Source organism: Cheilinus undulatus, linkage group 18 (genome assembly GCF_018320785.1).
Source record: "Cheilinus undulatus linkage group 18, ASM1832078v1, whole genome shotgun sequence".
Classification (NCBI taxonomy): Eukaryota; Metazoa; Chordata; class Actinopteri; order Labriformes; family Labridae; genus Cheilinus; species Cheilinus undulatus.
This window is the reverse complement of record NC_054882.1, coordinates 6,097,345-6,117,896: the sequence shown is the minus strand read 5'-3', so window position 1 is coordinate 6,117,896 and position 20,552 is coordinate 6,097,345. Positions and strand designations below refer to the sequence as shown.

The 20,552-nt window shown below is 37.6% G+C and overlaps 1 protein-coding gene across 1 annotated transcript; it reads right to left on the bottom strand.

The window, feature by feature from the left end:
- Positions 1-1,891: 1,891 nt before the first annotated feature.
- si:dkey-33c12.4 (uncharacterized protein LOC560112 homolog) lies at positions 1,892-19,629 on the bottom strand. Its single transcript, XM_041811895.1, has 18 exons — positions 19,488-19,629; positions 19,204-19,256; positions 17,492-17,567; positions 16,411-16,565; positions 16,075-16,158; positions 12,896-12,952; positions 12,577-12,777; positions 10,249-10,449; positions 9,916-9,970; positions 9,739-9,829; positions 9,506-9,647; positions 9,140-9,244; positions 8,813-8,921; positions 6,937-7,117; positions 6,752-6,826; positions 5,139-5,241; positions 4,220-4,284; positions 1,892-3,245 (listed from the first exon to the last, which is right to left on the bottom strand). The coding sequence occupies exons 1-18, from the start codon at positions 19,561-19,563 to the stop codon at positions 3,110-3,112; spliced, it is 1,965 nt and encodes a 654-aa protein (XP_041667829.1). The 5' UTR covers positions 19,564-19,629; the 3' UTR covers positions 1,892-3,109.
- Between the last annotated feature and the right edge of the window lie 923 nt (positions 19,630-20,552).

The following is a 20,552-nucleotide window of genomic DNA, read 5'->3' as shown; positions in this document are numbered from 1 at the left end:
GAAACACTGTCCTTTCCACTACTGAAATAAGGGCCAACTACTGGGAAAAGTGACTTTTCAAAATCAACCATTTCTATGATATACACTAAGTGATCACTTTATTAGGTACACCTGTTTAGTACACATCAAGATGCTGTGCTGGAATTCAAACTGAGCATCAGAGAGGGAAAGAAAGTTGACTTAAAGTATATTGAATGTGCCATCTCTGCTTTTTGCAGATGATGTGGTTCTGTTGGCTGGGAAGCTCCAGCAGGCATTGGGACGGTTTACGAAGTGCAAGGCAGTTGGGATGAGAGTTAGCACCTCCAAGTCTGAGACCATGATTCTTTACTGTAAATTAGTGGATTACTCCCTGAGTGCTGAGTGAGTGTCTGCCCCAGGTGAAGGAGTTCAACTATCTCTGGGTCTTGTTCTTGACTGAGTGTAAAAGGGAGCGTGAGATTGACAGGCAGATTGGTGCAGCGTCTGCAGTACTGCAGGTGGTGGTGTTGTTTTGCTGGACTGTTGTAGTAAAGAGGGAGCTGAGCAGGAAGGCAAAGCTTTCGATTTACCTGTCTATCTCCCAACCGTCAGATATGGTCATGAACTCTGAGTCATGACTGAAAGAATGAGAGTATAAAGAATAGCCCTTTTCAAAATGTAAAACCCTATTCATAAAAGAATTAAATTCGGTTAAAAGTGGCAAAAAGGGGTGAAAAAGGTGGTAAATGGTGTTTTAAAAGTAGCAGAAATGTGTTAAAACTGGCAAAAATGGCAGAAAAGTGGCACAACTGGGTCGAAAGTTCAGAACTGGCAGAAAAAATTGGTGAAATGGGTAAAAGTAGCAGAAAATTGATCTAAAAGTGACAAAAATGGAGTCATCAAACATAGAAATGAAATAACAAGTGGAAAAAATGGGCGTAAAAGTAGTGGAAAGGGGATACCAGCGGCAAAATAGGTGGAAACTGGCAAAAACTGTTTAAAAGTGACTTTAAAATGGGCAGAAAAGGTGGGTTAAAAGAGGCAAAAATGGGTTAGAAATGACAAAAGTGAGTTACAAGGGGCAAACACAGATGAGAAAAAATGGTGAAATGGGTTACAAGTAGCAAAGATAGGTGAAGAGTGGCAAAAATGGATGCAACAAACAATGAAATGCAGTTAACTGGGAAAAAAAAGGTATTAAAAATGGTGAAAAAGGGTGTTAAAAACTGCAAAAATTAGTAAACAGAGGTAAAAAAAATTAAAAAATGGTTAAAAGTTGCATTAAAATTGGCAGAAAAGGTGGTGAATTGAGAAATAAGGACCAAAAATGGGTAAGAAGAGAAAAAAGTGGTTTAAAGTGGCAAAAATGAAAAATGGGTGTAATAAGAGGCGAAAGGGGGAAAACACGGGCAAAAACAGGTTCAAAGTTAAGATTAGCAGAAATTGGCAGAAAAGTTGGGGAAATTGGATAAAAAAGTGGCAAAGACAGGCAGAAAAAGGTGACGAAAAGGGGTTAAAATATGGTAAAAATTGGTATAAAGTGGTAACAATGGAAAATATATATATGCATTTTACAAATATGATGAAAAATGGAAAATAATAGTTGCAAAAATAGTTGAAAAAAAGAGGTTAAAAGGTGACACAAATATTTTCACCATTAGGACCCAGTAATAGCCTGACTCACTTTCCAGTTCCTAAAGTAACTTTTAGCCAGGATGCTAGCACCAATGCTACTCATCCAACACACATGCATTGATATATCAATAAATACAAATGTTAGCTCTATAAACCATTTATGGAACAAATTCTCCTGTTATTAAAGCAACAGCTGAGAACCATAAACTGCCAGTTGCTGCCACAAACAACCCTGTCCTCTTTTTTTCTTTCTCAAGGATGTTTTGGGATTAAATGACTGACCAAAGTCAAGAAAGAAAGTTTGACTTTTATTGGGGAGAAAAGTTGGAAATAGCGACATGATGCCAGGACACCTCTACATGTTTTTAACACTTTCAGCTTGTTTAACAACACTTAGCTGACTTTATATAGTCTTGATCTTCTATAAATATCAGTTATTAGATTTTATTTTGAAATATTTCTGAAGGTTGACATTGGGACAAAAATGTCTTCACTTCAAATCAGCCAGTCAAGACAAAAAGGTCCTGTGTTACATAACCTGAATTGCAGAGAGTGGTGACAAACTGAAGAACAAAAACAGCCTTGGGAAAACCATCAGTATCAGACAGATTATATTTAAAATTCTTTTAAACACATATCTGGTCATACTGTGTGGTGAGAGGTCTGCAGTAGTTGCATGAAGCGAGATCAACTCTAGACTATTTTTCTCACAGGTTTTTCATTGATCATCAGTGAGGCTGTGACTTAAGATTATACTGAGTGAGGACAACTGAGAAACTCAATGAAGCCGTTCACTCCAACATCAAGTCTTTGGCTCTGTGTATTTTATGTTTAGTTCCCCTTGTATTCACTTACAGTAATCATACTATGGTACTATTGAAAGGCACTTTTTCAAAACACTTTGAATCCTAATGCTATAAAACAGATTCTCCTTAAGATGAACACAATCACTGAATTCCCCTGTAACTTGCTAACAGCTTCAAATTAAAACATGGATTATTAAAAGTGCTGAAAACACAATTCACTGTTTTTTTAGGCCTGTATAAGCCGACTGATTATAGGCACAGCCTTTAAAAACACAAAAACAGAAAAGACAGCAGCAATATTTAAAGATAAGAGTGCCATCTAGTGGTGGCTGTAAAACAGAAATGGTTGATTTTAAAAACAATCCAACTGAGTGAATACAGATCTCTTAAGACAACCTTGAACAGATGAGAAAAATTAAAACTACTCCTGAAAGTTAAACTGTAAAGGACTCTGGAAGTTTGATGTTTATTTACTACTACAACAATACAGGACTTTAACATAGCTGTGTCCTTTTTATTTGTCCAGCAATGGTGGGCCTTCAAGGAGCAAACACTGAACCAAACACGCAACAAATAATTGCAAATCCAAACACAATGAAGTTTTCTGCAGCTGAAATTTAACCATAACCATAACAAAAATCAACCCTGTTCAGCTCCACTGCAACAAAATCAAAGGAAGAGCTTCATGCTTGCGATGTCTGTGTTTTCTACACGTGAAAATTGCCCAGTCTACTGGTGAATTTGGCTTTGTCGATGTTCTTGTTCTCTGGGACGTGTCTGAAGGTGCAGTCCGACCTTGTGCAGCCTGTTGTCCTCCAGAAGAAGCACTCCTTCTTGTAGGAGCTGCAGTGAAAGTTAGGACATATGACAAAGTGAGGAGCGGGTTAAATGATTCAAGAGGCTGAATTATAAAAACACAGTTCCTTACAGCTTTATTACAGCAATGCATTAGCAAAAACAGCTGATATGAAGGAAGAAAATGTAATTCTAGTGAACAGAAATCCAACTGACACTGTTATTACAACATAACAATACAAGATTATCAAAATGACCAATATTTGCTGTTTCCCTGTGTTTTAAAGCGATACGTCTTTTTCTAATGATCAATAATACATAAAAGTCCAATAGCCTTGGAACAAAACAGCTTTTTTCACAAGAGAGGCTCATTTAAATTGGTGGGAAAATTTTGTACAAAAAAATTGGCCAACATATTTCTACAATTTGGGCAATTTTTAGGAGGTTAATATTTGAAAACAACAAATTACCCTATGTGTCTAAAGCTTTCATTTTGTTTTTGTGGTACTGATGGATTTTTATTTTTTTATAAGTATCATTTAGTAGTTGGTGTCATAGTTTCCTTGTAAAAAAAAAAAAAACTATTCCAAAAAAGTTGGGACAGTGTGTACAAAAGAGAGTACAGGGATCTGTAAATCCTTTTATCATGTTTTGAACTAAATACAGGACAAAAACAAGACAACACCTACCAAAGTATTATTAGTGTCTTCACAGATGTGCAAGTTACCCACACCATGGCCACTAATACACCCAACTTCATCACAGATGCTGGCTTGTAACTTTAATAATCTGGGTGGTCCTTCTCTTTTCTGAAGTGTGTTTAGCATTAAATTTAGAATATGAGTATATTACTACTTTATCAGTCCAGTTTTTTAATGTCTTTGTGCTGTGTTCAACTGAAAAAAAGGCTGGAAAAATGAAAATGAATGTGTTCTGTTTTATACGCATTTTGCACAACATTCAATGTTTCCAGAACTTGGGTTTGCAAATCATTCAAGAAAAGCTTAAAAGTGCATTCTCACCCGGGTCCATTGTGGATTTTCATGGGATATCGTACATTGAGTGGAGAGCCTTCTACAACCATGCCCTGAAGATGAGACAAAATGTTAAACATCTGTTAAAAATATACCAATAAGTAGTTTTTAAAGTTTTTGTTAATTCATTTCATTTTTTTTTTCTCATAATAATTGTCAACTTTATAACCTTGTCTCTCCAGAACCTCTCCAGAAAAACGAAATACACTGACAAAACCATATTGAGCAACAGTCAATGCATTAAAAACCATTATTACATCATTTTTAACAGCAGTGCACGTGTTTCTAGCCCAAGAAAGCTTGCATACTTATTAATATGCATAAGCTTTGAAAAAAGTTGCAAAGCATATTTTAAATAAAATTCACACACTTTAAGCCAATTCAAGTCACCAAAGATAAAAAAAATACCAGATTTTTTAAGCATTTCTCAAAACAAGTAGGAGTTATGTCAGAGCTGATTGGTAAGATTAGAAAGTAAAACTCCTCTTAGAGCAGCAGACAGATTCATTTAAAAACAAAAACATCTTCAGAATCAAAGAGCTGCAGTTGTCAATCACATTCAGCTTTAATAAACACAAATTCAAGTTTTTCCCACATTTAAAACTTCCTTCTATACTTAGAAACCTACCGAGCTGAGAACACAAACAAACTAGAGATATTTTTGGCTCTGAACTTTTCACTTCTTACAGGAATATTTGAAATTTTCCTGGAAATATTCATCAGTGTGTCTTGTCGTCAACATCAGGGGAACCGGTTCATTATGAGGACAAGGCTTTACTTTTTTAAGACTGCAATTTTGCTGACAAGCATCACACATTCACAACAATAATCCCACACAAAATGGACTGTTTACACATGTACACCATAAAAAGACAATAAATATAAAATTAGAATAAACGTCACATACATTGATGAACTGGATGGCTCTCTCACAGTCTTCTCTTCTAGCGTAGTTAATAAAGGCACACTGTTGTTCCAGCAGCATCTTGATGCTGTGCACCGTCCCCGCTCTGACACAGAGAACAAAAGAATGAGAACAAATGAGCTTTAAACTTTAAAAAACTCCTGCAGGATATTCAGATCCATATAAACAGATCTAGGCTTGTAAAATGCTGCTATATTAGAATAATTTACATCATATTTGGAGACTGTTAAAGCTTCTCATAGTCATTTAACACAGAAGAATCTACATTTTGGTGTGTGCATTCCGTTTTTTTAAATCTGAAATACTTCATAAAGCTAAATGTAGCGGTAAAATGTGAGCAAAGGATCCTCAAACCACAGCTACACTGGTTTGAAACAGAACTTGGCTCTTGTTTCAAGTTTAGCATAGTGGAAATTGTCCTTATTAATAATTTAAAACAAAGTGATTGTTAAGTGTTTTTGCAGTTGTCAAGGGGGTTCTGCAGGGTTTGCAATACTGGGTCCTGTTTTATTTGCAATATATAGGTTCATCTCACAAAACTAGAACAGGCTGATTAAACCCCAGCGATAGATGAGACGACATCTAAATTATTACTAACCCTGAAATGTCTGGAATACTGGACCTCCAACAGGTTGGGCTCTGTGCCTCTCTGTTTTTCCTCCAGACTCTGACGCCTTGACTTCCAGATAAAATGCAAAACTGATAGGACTTTGACCACTGAGCAACAGGCTTTTCTAGTAGTCCGAAGACCTCTTTATCAAGTCCAGCATCAACACTGTCAGCAGTCTACCAGGAGATTTTGGGGCACTTCCTGCTTCCATCTGCTGTGAGCCTTTTTGGGGATACAGTTTTTTTTTCTCCAGCAGGACTTGGCACATGCCCACAGTGAAGCCGAAACTACCAGAATCCGGTTTGCTGACCGTGGGATTAATATGCTTGATTGGCCCCATTCAACCCCATGAAAAGCCAATACTATTATCTCAAAAATTCTAACAGCAGAAATTGTAACTTGATTGTAGGAGAGATAAAAATGTGATGTTCTCATATGTGTATGCAGAGTCTTAGGAGGTTAAATAGAAGAATGCCACCACAGAATACTTCTTTGTTAAACCCATGTCATAGTCAACACTAAGAATGTTCACAAAAATCCTGCAGGTGAACACTTACTCTGGAAAAAAAAAGTGCTTATAGCTTCTTTGACATTAAAACAGCAGACACGTGTTTCTTTGGGTCAGTGTAAAATTATAATAATGAAATATTCTGTCAATAAATGTAAACATTTAGAACTGTTGTTTCCACTGTTTGTGTTTGTTCTGTTTGTGCATATTTATTCAGTTCTGCTCTACTCTGGACATCAATAAAAATAAGAGCATAAGTCATAAGAGTGCTCTCAATAAGTCTTCCAGATTAAAAAAGGTTGAAAGAATGAATGAAAACTACAAAACTGAAGGTTTCTGCTACAAGACTAGAACCATTCTTTAGGGTCTTTCCATTCCCACAGTGATACTTTAACTCTGTCAACACCTGACTCTGACAATGTGCTGAATGAAAACACACTCAGTAGAACTAAAGGAGACTAATTTCTGGTGCTTCACCTGCTGAAGACCTCGTGGAGTGTTGTGTAGGTGACAGCAGGGGCCAAAGATCCAACCCAAACAGAGTAAGGAGTCCTTTAGACAAAGCAAAGAGACAATACAACAATATTAATCAGCTGCATTTAAATACAGATATTTGGTGACATAAAAATAAATTACAGATTTTGTATCTTTAGTCAACTCACGATTTCACAGCGAGCCTTGAGCCAGGTGTCGGTGACTGAGAGTTTGCTCTGACTTGTTCAAAACCCTCAGTCTCTCTAGCCTGTTGAGTTCTGGGAGCTCTCGCTCGAAGGACAGTCCACCCGCTATCTACTTCTTCCTGCAGCTCTGGTTGGTATGGAATTTCCCTGCTAGCACGGGCTCCTGTGAAAAACAAAGTTATGTTAAAATCCAGGGAGATACCTTTCTTGTCATCTTAAGGAGGCCTTACACCCAACAACTTTTCCTCCCATTTCCCAGTCCCCAACAAAATTCCCAATTTGGAGTAAAATCATTGAAGTTTTGGTACAGTCGCAGCTCGCTCCTGTGATCTCAGTCATTAGGTGTAAGGTGGTCACATGACTCAATATAAGCAGCTTTAAGGCGGTCTTTCTTCAGTCTTGGCATAACGATAATATCAAAAAACATGTTTGATACTGTCTAAAGTCTTTAGTCTGGTCGTATGCAAATTGTGTTTTTCAATGAGGTGCTCACTGTTGCTGAATGTTCGCTCAGAACTCAAGAGATGGAAACACTTTTCTTCTCAGAGCTGCAGTCAGACCTCTGCACCACTGTGTTTGTGTGCCTTGTCTGTCAATTCATTCCAGGCTGACATGACAGGAACGGTAAACCGCTATTAGGATTTTCAAAGTAGAAGCCTTATCGGTTTGTTTCTGTGGTGGGATGACTTGCGTTTTCATATGATACTTTTATTCTGAAGTGTTTCCGGGATAGTCCTTTGGTTGTTGCAGTAGCTTGTGTTCACCTTTCCTTTTGTTTCTACTCAATGTAAATGATTTAATAAACTTCAAATTATAAGAGGTATTAATTTAAATGCAAGCTCCATCTCCTTCTACAACTTGGTCTCTGCTCTAAATTGTTATTGTGAATTTCCAACAGATGCATGATGGGAAATAATCTCAAAAGGAAGTGTATTCTAGTCTTGTAGTTAGTGACCCACGGTCTTAAGGCCGGCTCAGACTACATAATTTTTTTGGTCGTTCACGACAGCACCATGTCAGACTATGCAACCAAAATCTTGTCCCATCTTGGCCGACAGCCTGGCCACACTACAAAGGTGATCCAGACCGCTCAGCGTATGCTGATGTCACCACCGTCTCTGCGACTGAGTGCGAGTTCACAGGTTGTTGGGGGTGGGCCAAAGAGTGTCAATCACTCTACAACAGGAGCGCTCCGTGTGATTGTAGCAGTCTTTTGCTCAAAAAAGGAAAATAAGAAGCAATGATGGATTGGATTATGGATAATAAGTATGGATGTATCAAGAGGAGGACAATATGGACTGGCTCTCCTTCAGATAGAACTTAAGGTATGCATGTGATAACGTGAAAAAAGTTTCCATAGTTTTAGGAAATAAAAGGGGATAGAAGTGGTAAATCTTGTAAGTGATGATGCAAAGATAAAGAGCAAATGTTCTCCTGTTGTTAGATGTCAGGTTTCACGTCGTTGACGTCAGGTCAGGGTGTCAAACTAGATGACGATGTATGAAAAATTCTGACATGCTTGTCTTGTAGAATCGTGGTTGTGAGGAATCGTAAGGAGTCTTGAACGCGTCATTAATTATGTCACACTACAAAACGGTTTGACGTTTCCGACTCTCAAAATCGGGCCAGAGTTTTGAAGACGAGCTGCGACGTCGCTGTCGGGCTTAAATCTGTCTGAATTCATGTAGTCTGAGCTGGCCTTTAGTCTGAGACTAAAAAGTCAGCGACTTGCCGACAAACTTTCTGTAGATGTGGGAGGGACTAAGATGATAGTCTTATTAGAGTCTTTTACATGTTTTAGCAAAGTCCTCTGGTGTAAGGCTGGCCTGACCATGTTGAAGGAAAATGTGTTGTTTACCTCCTAAACTCGGACCACTTTCTCCCCCAAACAGAGCTTCGACAGCTTCCTCTAGTGTGGCGTGTGTTTTCAGGGCCTCAGAGCTCTGCGCCCAGGTGAATCCCATTTCCTGAAGTGACAGTGAAAAATAAGTAGGGCTATCTCAAGCTGGCTCGATATCTGCACATAATACTTAAAACAAATGAAAAAGAGGATGAAAATATATTGAGCGTGTCAGATATTTTCAGTGTTTCAACACATTTACTCCAAGTGTTCCATCTTTTCCAGCTCCTGTCTTTAGCGACTGTTTTATCAGCTTTTACGGGGATGTTAACAGTTTTCTCTTACCATGAGGTGCAATGTTTGCGCTCGTTTCAGCTCTTTCATGGCGTCAGTGCTCGAACTGTCCAACCTTAACACTTCTTTATAGATCAGAGAGGCCTCATAGTATCTCTGGGGATGCAAAGAATAAGACATTTAATTATTACCCTGCATTAAATTGAACTTTAAATATGGATGACAAGATTTTATGTGCCACTTCTATTAAACCAAAACTCTAGTAACCTCACACTCATGTTTGACTGCAAAATTTAAGTTTGAATCCTTCTCTCTTCTTCTACCACTTTTGGTGCCATTTCCTTAATCTGCTACACCAAGATGTTCTTCATATAAAACAAAGTTTATGGTTTAATGGATACAGGAGCAGTGATTTACCTTGAGTCCACAGAGAGCTTTCCCTTTCCTAAATAAACCTTTAATCCAGTTTGGCTCCATGCACAGTGCTAAGTCAGCATCCCGGAGAGCGTTCTCATACTGCTCCATCCTCTCATAGCAGAGCGACCGATTTCCAAATAACCTGAGCAAAGCAAACATACAGCAAATCAGGACTCTTTCTCTACTTCTTTGTGGAGCTTTAATGACGCTTGGAGTCAAATGAATGCTCTTACTTAAATTCCTTTGGGTTGTATCTAATGGCGTCGGTAAAGTATTTCACTGCCATCTCGTACTGTCCACAGGCAGCCAAGCGATTTCCATTACCTAAAGAAAAAAGGACAGACAGTCAGAGCCTGCTTCAGTACCTCGTTGTGTTTGTTTGTCAAAGTTTAAACGTAAATAAAACTCACAAGCAAGCTCTCTGCTTTTTCTTGCATTCTCTTCTGCAGGGGGATCTGCTGTTTCCTGTTAAAGAGCAGAGAGCGCTTTAGCCTTTAGAGCATGAAGAGCTCTGCAGGAAACTCAACATTTGCATGAAGCTTTTGAGTTAACAAGTGTCGGTGGATTTGCTGACTTTAGTTTAAAGATGCAAAATCAAGATACATCCATAGATGCCAATAAGCAATAAGGAAATCAGGGTTTATAAATAGCACTGTAAGTTATTGTAGGTTAATAAGAGAACATTAGGGAACAAATAACACCAACTAAGAGACACTACACTACAGTGTTGTCAGCACTCATACCTCTTTAACAGGTTCTTCTTTCTCTTCTATCTTCTTTTTAATTTCTGGTTTCACCATAACTTTTGGTTTTTCTTCCTTTGGTTGCTGAATTTCAGGTGACTTATTTTTTTCCTTTTTTCGATCTTTTGCAGGCTTCTGGCTTGTTGTCACTTTAGGCATGGTTTCATTTGTACAAGCATTTGAACATTTTAATTCCAAATCCTGTGGAGGAAAACAAAAAAGAAAAGAAGATTATAAGAAAACTGTCCACTAAATGTTATGTATTTCTTAAGTTAATGTGTCACAACAGATGCTGATAATGGAGGATGTCTAGGATTAAGGGATTGTTGCACAGAATTTAACAGAAGCACATTTCAATACTTCAGATTTAAATTTGTCTGGCTCCTAGTCATCAAAAGCTGAGTTTCCCACAGGTGGTCCAGTTTGAGTACGGTTCGGTACAGTAAACCCTAAAATAGTTTGTTTCCACACCCGTATCCTCGCTCACTGGGTGAACTGTAGAGGGTATTCATGTGACATCACAGGTGGCACCTCTGCCATTTCAGCCGCTGAGTGGCAAAGAGCTTGATCCGGTGACAGAAATTAGCAGGGAGTTACCAGTAAACAGCTTTTTTATTTAAAATGTTCTGTTTTTAACAACTACTAATGATGACGTTTACCACAGTCATTGCAGATCCTTAGCTTATGCAATATGTTTATAGAAATGTTTGGAGCTGTTAATAAAGACACGTCAGTTTCACATCTATCACTGATGAACCAGGCTGACGTCAATTTATGGCCACATGTCAATGTGCATGGTTCACTGTGTCTAAGGGAAACAGTATGGATCTCTGTCTAGTGCAAATATCCCTCATTTAAGTGGACATTAGTCTGTTTTTCTCCCATTTTCACCCACTCTTCATAGAGCAGACTGTTGTGTTTTGCAGCCTGGCTGAGCAGTTGTATCACATGCTGGAAGTGTCATCACTGCACTGCAAACCACTTTTTTTTGTGTGTAGTGTCCCCTTTTGGGAACGCTAGGTAAGCTACCAACAGAAGGGGGCCAAAAAAGTAGGACCATATGGGTCAGTTATTCTGGAGCCTTTCCAGTTTCTGATCATGGAACAACCTGTAATTTGACTAAATTGCCTTGAATTCAGGGTAATTTAAGAGTCTTTAAAAACACATGGCTAATCAAGAAAACTTGTCAATAATTTTAGCTGTATTCACTTGAAAATCAGACAACCTTTATTATTCATGGACATTAACCTCTCCAAATTCAGCAAAGTGCAAAATAAAGCTGATGCCTGGCGTACATTTTAAAGTTTTACAAGTCTTCACTGATGTTTTTTGTAGTAAGGCAAAATATTGCAGTTAACAAGCCAAATGTGCCTGTTAGCTTCCTGCTACATCCACTGTGACTGCAATTTTAGTCCAGCTCTTCACCATGTCAGTTTGATTGTGGTATGCTTTACAGGACACTGTAAATCCTTCTGTTTTCACAAATCATCAAGTTACTCCTAAATTTCTGACATCTAAGCGTCACGTTCACTATCATTGCCATGGCTGTGTTGCTGTGCTTCCTCCTTCGGTGAGCTCACCTCCTGATCAGCTGTTGCTCTGTTCCCTGTAACAATCCTGCTCATGCCTGCACAGTATTCACCCACACAGCAGAATTCCTAATCATAACTACTGAACATATTTAGGATTTACAACCTTTTATCAGATCAGAGATCACTGTTAACACACCACACACTACAGGAAAATCTGTCCAGACAATCTTGAGAACCATCTGATAGTAAGGCTAAGTTACACTGTAGTATGCTGGAGCACTATTGTTCCCCTCTACAGTCACCTGTTGGCCTGAACTCCCATTGCTCAAGGCCTGAGCATGATTATCTCTTGTCCATGTGCAATCATGATGCAGTACAACACATATACAGAAGTAAAACTCAACCTCTGCATTGGACCAACGTAAACCTTTCACTGTCAATGTTTACAGTTGAGGGAGTCTGTATACAGTGCTTGTGTTCATGCACAAGCAACCATACCTGGCTAAAGCCCATTCATGCACCCAAACCAGGGTCAAGGACAGCGTTCAGATTCACCTGTAGTAAGCTTGTGCACAGCAACAAACATTCACACTAGTCCAACAAACTGAACTTTGGGGGTCAAAAGTGCTTAAGCATGGTACAGATTGTCTAGTGCAAGTGCACCCTCATCTATGATTGGGTCATGGACAGGGGGAGGGAAAGCTTTCAGCTTAAAATAAATCTTTGAATATACACAATGCATTTTTATGTAACTGTATAATTTGTTTGTAACTGAAACGTAAGTGTGTCTACAAACCTTTTGTCCCACTTCTTCTTTATTATTAATTTTCAAAAGATTTTCTTCTTTATTTTCATCTTTGCTCTGGTCAGATCCCGCTGCCCCAGCTTCATTTTGTGTTTTTCCAGACTCAGCAGAATCATTTGCAGCTCCTTTACTTTCAATTTTAGGATTTTCTTCCTGATTTTCTGAGGAGTCTGATTTCGTTTGTTCATCCTCCTGAAATGACAAAAAAATAAAAGTAAAATTACACAACATGGCTTTGAAAATATTTCATTTCCAGACAAAAAAAATGCAAATGAACTCAAATCAGGACAGGAAAAAAAGAGACACTTACAGGTATATTGTTTTTAACAGCATTCTCCTTTTCTAATCGCTTCTTTTCCTTCTTACGCTGCAAAACAGAAGAAAATAAGATGAGTTAAACAGCACTGGGCAAGATTACACCAGTAAAAAAAATCAAAAGCATCGCACATATCGGTATGTCACAGAAACAAAAACACAACTCCTAGGCAGCTTATTTACCCGAATAATAGGTCATTCTTTTTTTAAGTTAACAAATATTACAGGAAAAACTCCATCATGCTGTCCACTGGTAGCATCTGGTACTTTGGTGGCATGCTACCTCTATCCCTTTGGGTTAAAATTTGAAGATGTGTATTTTTTTTAAAAGATATGGTATCCAAAAAGCATAATTTTGACAATTTAGAAAGTTGAACTCTTACCAAAAGCAACATGAGAATTAGGTGGGTGTCTTATAAAACCTCACAACAAAGCAAACACATTGACTGCATAATATCTGTTTTAAACATTGCACACCTAAAAAGGATGAGAGCCAAGGAGAAATGGAGTCCAGAGCTAAATCCTATGTCAGGAAAGTTCTCAAAATCTCTGTTCAAAGGTCCAAAAGCATCAGAACAAGGCAGGCAACATATAAACGTGGCACAGGTTGTGCTTATTAGCAATAGTGTACACGACGCATCAAACAAAGAAACTGTGACTCACTAGAAGTTGTTTTTAATGTCAAACATTTGTTCTTTGGCAAGGATGGCCCAGCCCTGAGGTGAATCACACTTTTAATCACACAGAAACTCAGTAACCCGGATCTTCTGTGTTATTAAAATACACACAGAACAAAGAAGTGTAAATTGTCTCATCCAGGAAAGGCTCATTTTAACTTCCCTCTTTGGCCTTTAGAGAAGATGTGAACAGCCTGCTTTTGTGTTGTCTTTTAGGTTTTTCACGCTTTGTTTTTGTTTTGTCTTTACTAAGACACTTAAAGGAGACAAGAGTAGAGACGGTTGGGGAGCTCTCAAACTTGGCCCAGTTGCTCCATACTGTGCCAGAGCCGACTTGTCCCCCCACTCCACAGTCCCCCCCACTGACCTGCAATCACGCTGCTCAAAGACCAAATGAGCCTGGGCACAGACACATCATCATGCTGTAATGTAACCCACACAGTCTACAAGAAGCATGGTCTCATAGTCAGCACAGTGGAGAAATACTCAGCATAACAGCAACTGTCTTATCTTGAGTCTCCTGGCCCCTTATAGTCCTCTAACACTCCATAAACGTTAAAACATGATAGATGAGAGGAATGGTCCTATTGATTATACCTCAAGTGAATGTTGTGCATGGGCAACATAAGGTTTCAAAGCACACCTCTTCTATCTGCACCCAGACCAAGGAAGTACAGTCCAGTCCAGACTGTCTGGATCTTACTATGGGAGCTTCTCAGTACATTACTTTGCACACCCTAACATCCTCTCTCCTAGACTGACCCAGAAATCATTCTGCCATGACGAAGGATCTTCTAGTTTCTTAAATGCACCTGGAGGAGGCTAGGATGGAGGAGAGAGGAGGCTTCTGAAGGAGCTCAGATCAAGGAAATGCCATTCTTTCCTCTAAGTTGACCTAAGACGGGACGTGATTTGTTTTGAGGCGCCATATCTGCCAAAAGGCTGCACATCTGCACGGTCCATGACTTTTTTTCAACATTTTATTCTCATAGCACTAATCTGCTTAAAATAAAACCATTTTACATGTAAAGTTGATAAATATAATTATACACTCAACAACTTTAAACTAGATAATTTAATCTCAGAGTGATGTCACCTTCGAAAGGAAAAAGTTTATTGTTTGATATATTAAATATAAAATGCTGCATGTAAAATTGATTGTTTCAGACCTTAATGACTACATTTCACACAATATTTATGTGAAATAATCTAAAAGGTTTTGAAGTTATTTTAGACGAAGGTCTACTATGTTTGGGCTATGAGGGCTATTCTGCCTCTCCTGTCTCTTCCTTGCATCTCTCAAATCCTGGCTGGGTTTAGCTAAGATGCAAGGATACCATGGGGTGAACTGAGAAAGACCTTATGTACTGTCAACTTTGGAGTCACAAATACCTTCTTTCTTCTTCTTTTACTGCTTTTATTGGTGAAATAAAAAGTAACATTTAAAAGGTACAAGCTACCACCTGCTTTGTTAATGTGTGTAACATCTAGCCTTTATGGATTTATACTTTGGACGTTCAACTAGTTTGCTTTAAGTAATCAGAGAAGGTGTAGTTGCCTTTCCTTCTACCTTAAACAGTATTTGTATGTGGCACTCACCCAATTTTATCGCTATTTTTTCCTTCAGTATTTCTCTTTCTATTCTGAACTCCCTACAGTCTGTTCAAAATTCTCAGTTTTCTAAAGCTGTTTTATGATTCACTGAGAGTTATCCTCTCTTGCTTTTCAGAGCTTAGTCCCAACATGAACTCTGTCACCACACCTCTCTCCCTTTTATGTCAGAGGAAGATCAGAGGTCAGCTTTACTTGAGTAACTAATCACAAGCTTTGTCTAGCTTGTTGGCCATTCTAGCTGCTATTTTACAGTCAAATTTGCCTTTATAATGCTACTGCTGCCATCTGCAAGCACAGGAGGCAAATATTAATCATGTGATTTTCCTTGTGTGACGGTATTATGCAGACTAGATCCAAGAGTAGAGATGATTATTGTCACTCCAATAGAGGTGTGATCGTGTAAAAATCTTGTGTTGGAAGGTTTCACTTGAAAGGAGAAATATATAGAATAAAGACGGAAAATATTACCTAAAAATATAATAATTGATGGGAAACAGTAACAAAAATAGCAGGAATGTTTGGGAAGGAGCCTATGTTAGTGTTAAGATATTGAAAGTTGGAACAGAGTATGTAAATTCAAGGCAGTTTGAAGAAACATTTTGAAGACATGTGCATTCATTCAGCTTTCACTCAAATATGTAAACATTTTGGTGAGATTACATCACAGTAATGGCAGCTTGTGGACTTCCTGTTTGCCCCTGGATTCTTCTAACATGAATGATGTTAAGAAATGTATTTTAAGTGCATAAGTAGCTGCAGAGATTCTTTCTGAAGTGATTTCAGTGTGCTGGTGGTTAAGAAATTTCTAGCTTGTTCCTCTTCAGAGCAAAATAACAAAATCCCCAGACAACATAACATCCTTAAAATTAATGCTAACACTGACCATTTTTTTGCGCTTGTTCCGCTCAGTTCTCTCCTTACGCCGTTCTTCTTCTTCTACCAATTCTTTTGCATGTTTATCTGCTTCCTGTGAGGAGAAAACATCTTATCAACTCAGAGATTTATGAAATTCTACAGCTGAGCTAATGTAAATCATTTCAAAGGGTAAACCTAATTACATAAAATAAAAATACATATCTGAAACACTATCTTTAATGTTGATGCTATCAAAGTGCACGAGTCACCCAGGCTATTAAATCACATTATGAGCCATTTAAGGATAAACAAAAGTGTTTGCTTTGGGTTTCCCTTCCACAGAAGTGAAACTGTGGTGAATTACCTCCTCAGTGAGTTGTCTTATTCTTGGATGGGGTTCTAACGGCCTGTTAGGAGAATATTGTGGACTGCAGTGATCGTAATCATCATCATCATCATCATCTGAATAAATAATGTCGTCTTCAAGGTTTCCGTCAAAATTCCTTAAAAAATCTAAACCTAGAAGACAAAGACAAAAACACTAGTACACAGTTGTTTTAAACAAAAAATGTAATCAAATTCCAACACACGCTCTACATTATACACCATTTTGTAACTTTAAACATTTACTATGTGAGTGAAGCAGTTTAGATGGTGCTTTTTAGGCAGCTTTGGCTTATAGGTAAAACCAAATATGTCACTTTTTTAGTGTTGGTGCTTTTATATACCATCAGATATTAAAGTAAAGTATTGTACATCTTTGGTGGTACATGCTATAAAATAATTAAAAACATTAAATTTACACAACCTTAGCTTTTCCTCTCCATCTTAACTGGAAATATATTTTTTTCACTGACAAAGTTTTCTTTTACCATCTCAAGACAAAATGGAACAGCAGTTAGCAGGACAATAAACTGGATTAAATCTGCAGTTTCCTGCCTAACACACCCTCGTAACTGGCCTCTAAGCATGACTTCTGCACTGCAATTGAACTTTGGCAACATAATAAAACAGCGGAGATATCTGTGAACCAGCCGCAGTAACGCTGCACCAATGAGTACAAAAATAACTTAGTAGGGTTAATGGCTTGATAGAGCAGATGCATTGCATTTAAGTTTTTTTGACCAGTCAAATTTCTGGTTAGAGCAAGTCAACTGAGGATAAATAGAAAGGAGGCACCCAAATCTCTCTGATACAAAAAGACATTCCAGACAATCTGCAAACTTTCTAGGTAAACTGCTGGGATTGATGAGCTAAAATAATCATCATTGGATGATGCTGGAATCAAACTGGAACTTATCCTGAATTTGGTAAATTTGTGTTACAAGCTGCCACTCTAAACTGAAGAATATAAACAAAGTAAGGGTTGTTTCACTAGATTTAATCCAAACTGGGTGCTGTGTTACCAAAATTACCTGCAACAGCTATCTTTGAAAGTATCTTACCAAACAAGCCATGGGATAAGACATCAAATAAGGAGTTTGAAGGGCGACGTCCTTGAATGAAATCAACCATAGATTCCTGAAAAAACAACAAAACAAAGGTAACTTTAATGAATCTAGTAAAGTTTACTCATCAGCATTGCCCTACTTCTGCTAGTAGTCAGGATATCAGCATTAATAAGCTTTCATGATCCTTAAAATTATAAATACAAATGATATAATATCAACTCCTGTTTAGATGTGACAACAACAAAAACATAAGTCCATCAAAACTGATATTGGAAACTGAAAGCCTAGCTCCCACATACTCTTAAACATACAAACATGTTGGCAATATTTCTGTATCATGTACAATTCAGACCTTGTGTAGGAGATTGATAGATTCATTCCTCTTCTAAGCATCTGAGTTATCATTATCGTTAGTGGGAGTGGATTATTTTAAACATAAAATCAGTTTATTTATAGAACAATAATGAAACCGTAGAGAACAGGCACTGATAAAAACATAAACAAAAGAAAAATAAATACTCACAAAAGGTTAGTAATGAGTAGTAAATCAGCTTCTTTGTCACAATGAAACCCACTGAACCTAGGATAATTGATTCTCTTTGAATTTACTCAACATACAGTCCTATGCATAAGTTTTAGGCATGTGAGACACTAAGGATTCATCATGGTGCCCCATGTGCCACATCCCAGGGCTTTAGGAAGTTAAAGCTCAACACATGTCAACACACACACATGCCGCTCGATAGCAAAGGTTAAGCTCACTGGTATCTCTTTTGTTCGGGCCTTTCCCACCGCCCACCAGCAGTTTTTGGGCCTCTGGGACATCCACAGTACAGGGGCTCGTAGCAACCCGACAAACCACCAGGACCTTACCCTAACCCATGCATACTCACTACATCTACCCTCTTCTGCCCTAAAGGCGTGGACTTTGTGATTTTTTCCAACAGATAATTTTCCAACGTTTTTGGTAGATGCAAGGACATCCAGAGCACAGCTGGGATTGTGTCAATCCTCATTCCTGTCTGATGGTGCCCTCAGGTGAACTTAATTCACCTTAACCCACCACACTTATGCTCAATTTGTGGCCCAAAAGTTCTTCAGAGTACTGTATTTTTATAAAATACCAATAGTTGTTGTAATATAAGATCAATTAATCACAAAAAAGTTTCTTAACATTTTATTATAAATTAACCTCATTAAAGTATGAAAACTGATACTGACATTTATCTTTATCAGAAATAATAATAGGTTTTTATCTTTATTACAATCCTGATAGATATGCTTTCCTGTATCAAAATTTGCATATATCTAAATGTCTGACTGATGACAAAGTATATAATCATTTTGATATACAGTATATGTAATGTACAATATTACATCTTATACAACATAATAAACATATTATATGATCATATTTCATTCTTATAAATACATACATACATATTTATATCCATATACCACCCAACAATTCCTCTATGTTCCTCTGTAACACAAGACATTAAACATCACTATACAAAAATGCTTCATAAGCATAATATTTTAGTTTTCTCTGTCATTAATCTGGAACATCTAGACACAGCTCATAATCAAACAACATATTGTCTGAGTAAAGCTGGAAACCGAGACATTTCCTGAAGCAGAATACCAGAAAAACCTGTAATATCACAGCAACTACAACAAAGTTTCAGAGCCTGAATCATACTCACATGAGTGCGCATAAGTCTCGAGTTTTCTCTGATTCTATGAATAGGAGGCCCACCTGTAAAGAAGATAAAGATTGAGTTCATACACATGAAATACATTATTTCAGTTTTTAGGTATGACTTCAGCAATACAAAGCTAAATTGAAGAAACGGAAATGCTACCGCGTCAGCTATCTAACTAGCTTGTAGGCTAACTAGCTTTAGATTAAAGCGGGTCAAGTTCTTAGTAAATGAAACTTATCAACGAAGCTGTCAAAATACACAAACAGCTGCTGCGTCATTCCTACTTCTTGCAATGGCTCTACGTCTCGACATGGTGTTAACTTCTGTCTTCGCCGTGTTTCCCCGTAGTAGATTGAGCATTTAACCTAGGTATTCGAGGTAAAATTTACAGTATTTGATAACTGCGTTTCCCTTTCCGTGTTTCAACCACGAGTAGGAGTGTTTTGCTGTTCCGTTTTTTTTAACCTTTGACGTTTTCTCCCGCCTCCTAAAGGCTCCGCCAATCAGATGTTTGTGTTGCTTCATTGTGTTGTGGTGTAGAAGGGTGATTGGATTTCATGCTTGTCAATCATGATGAAGTAGGCGGGATAAGAACGACGAGATCTATGAGCAAGGCAGACGGAGGGTATAAAGTCCCAATCATCTGTGATGTCAGTGGTGTTTGTGGCGGTTGAAGTGACGTGTTTTCTGACATGCTCGAAATTTGACAATCTATATGCACATGCCTAATATTTAAAGTATTTTAAGTTTCTTTTTTTTACATGAAATAACATCAGTATATGGTTTATCTCTAATCCATTTTCCTACATAAGTAATCTTCGATTTAAACCCTGATATTTGAATCTCATCAGGAATTTGAACAGTAGCACTATTTTCAGTTCAGATAATTCATTTACTTTCTTGAATTTCCTAGCTGTATGCACCTGTTTTATTTCTTCATACCCTGTGCTTTTTGCGCATGGTTTATTCATTTCAAAATCTGTTTTGTTATGAATAGCTTTATTTATTGAATACTGGATTAGATCAGTAACAGTCAGTTTATTTATTTTTTTAGTCTTACTGAAAAAAATAATGACAGGAATCTATACATATTTAATTTTCTGTATAGACCACTATTTTTTCTTTCTTCTCTATTTATACTTATCTTTGTCTGACTAGTAAAGTTTTGGTTAGTTTCATACAGTATAAATAAAAAAACTGATCTCTAACTGTCATTTTTTTCTCCCTCTATGTTTTTCCCTTTTGTCTATCGAGTTACGCTCTGTCTGATTTTAGTCTAACTGGTTGGTCTCTTTTCTTAAATTTAGTCTTATTTGCAGTCTGCATCTCCAGGACTGTTAAAAAGAAAT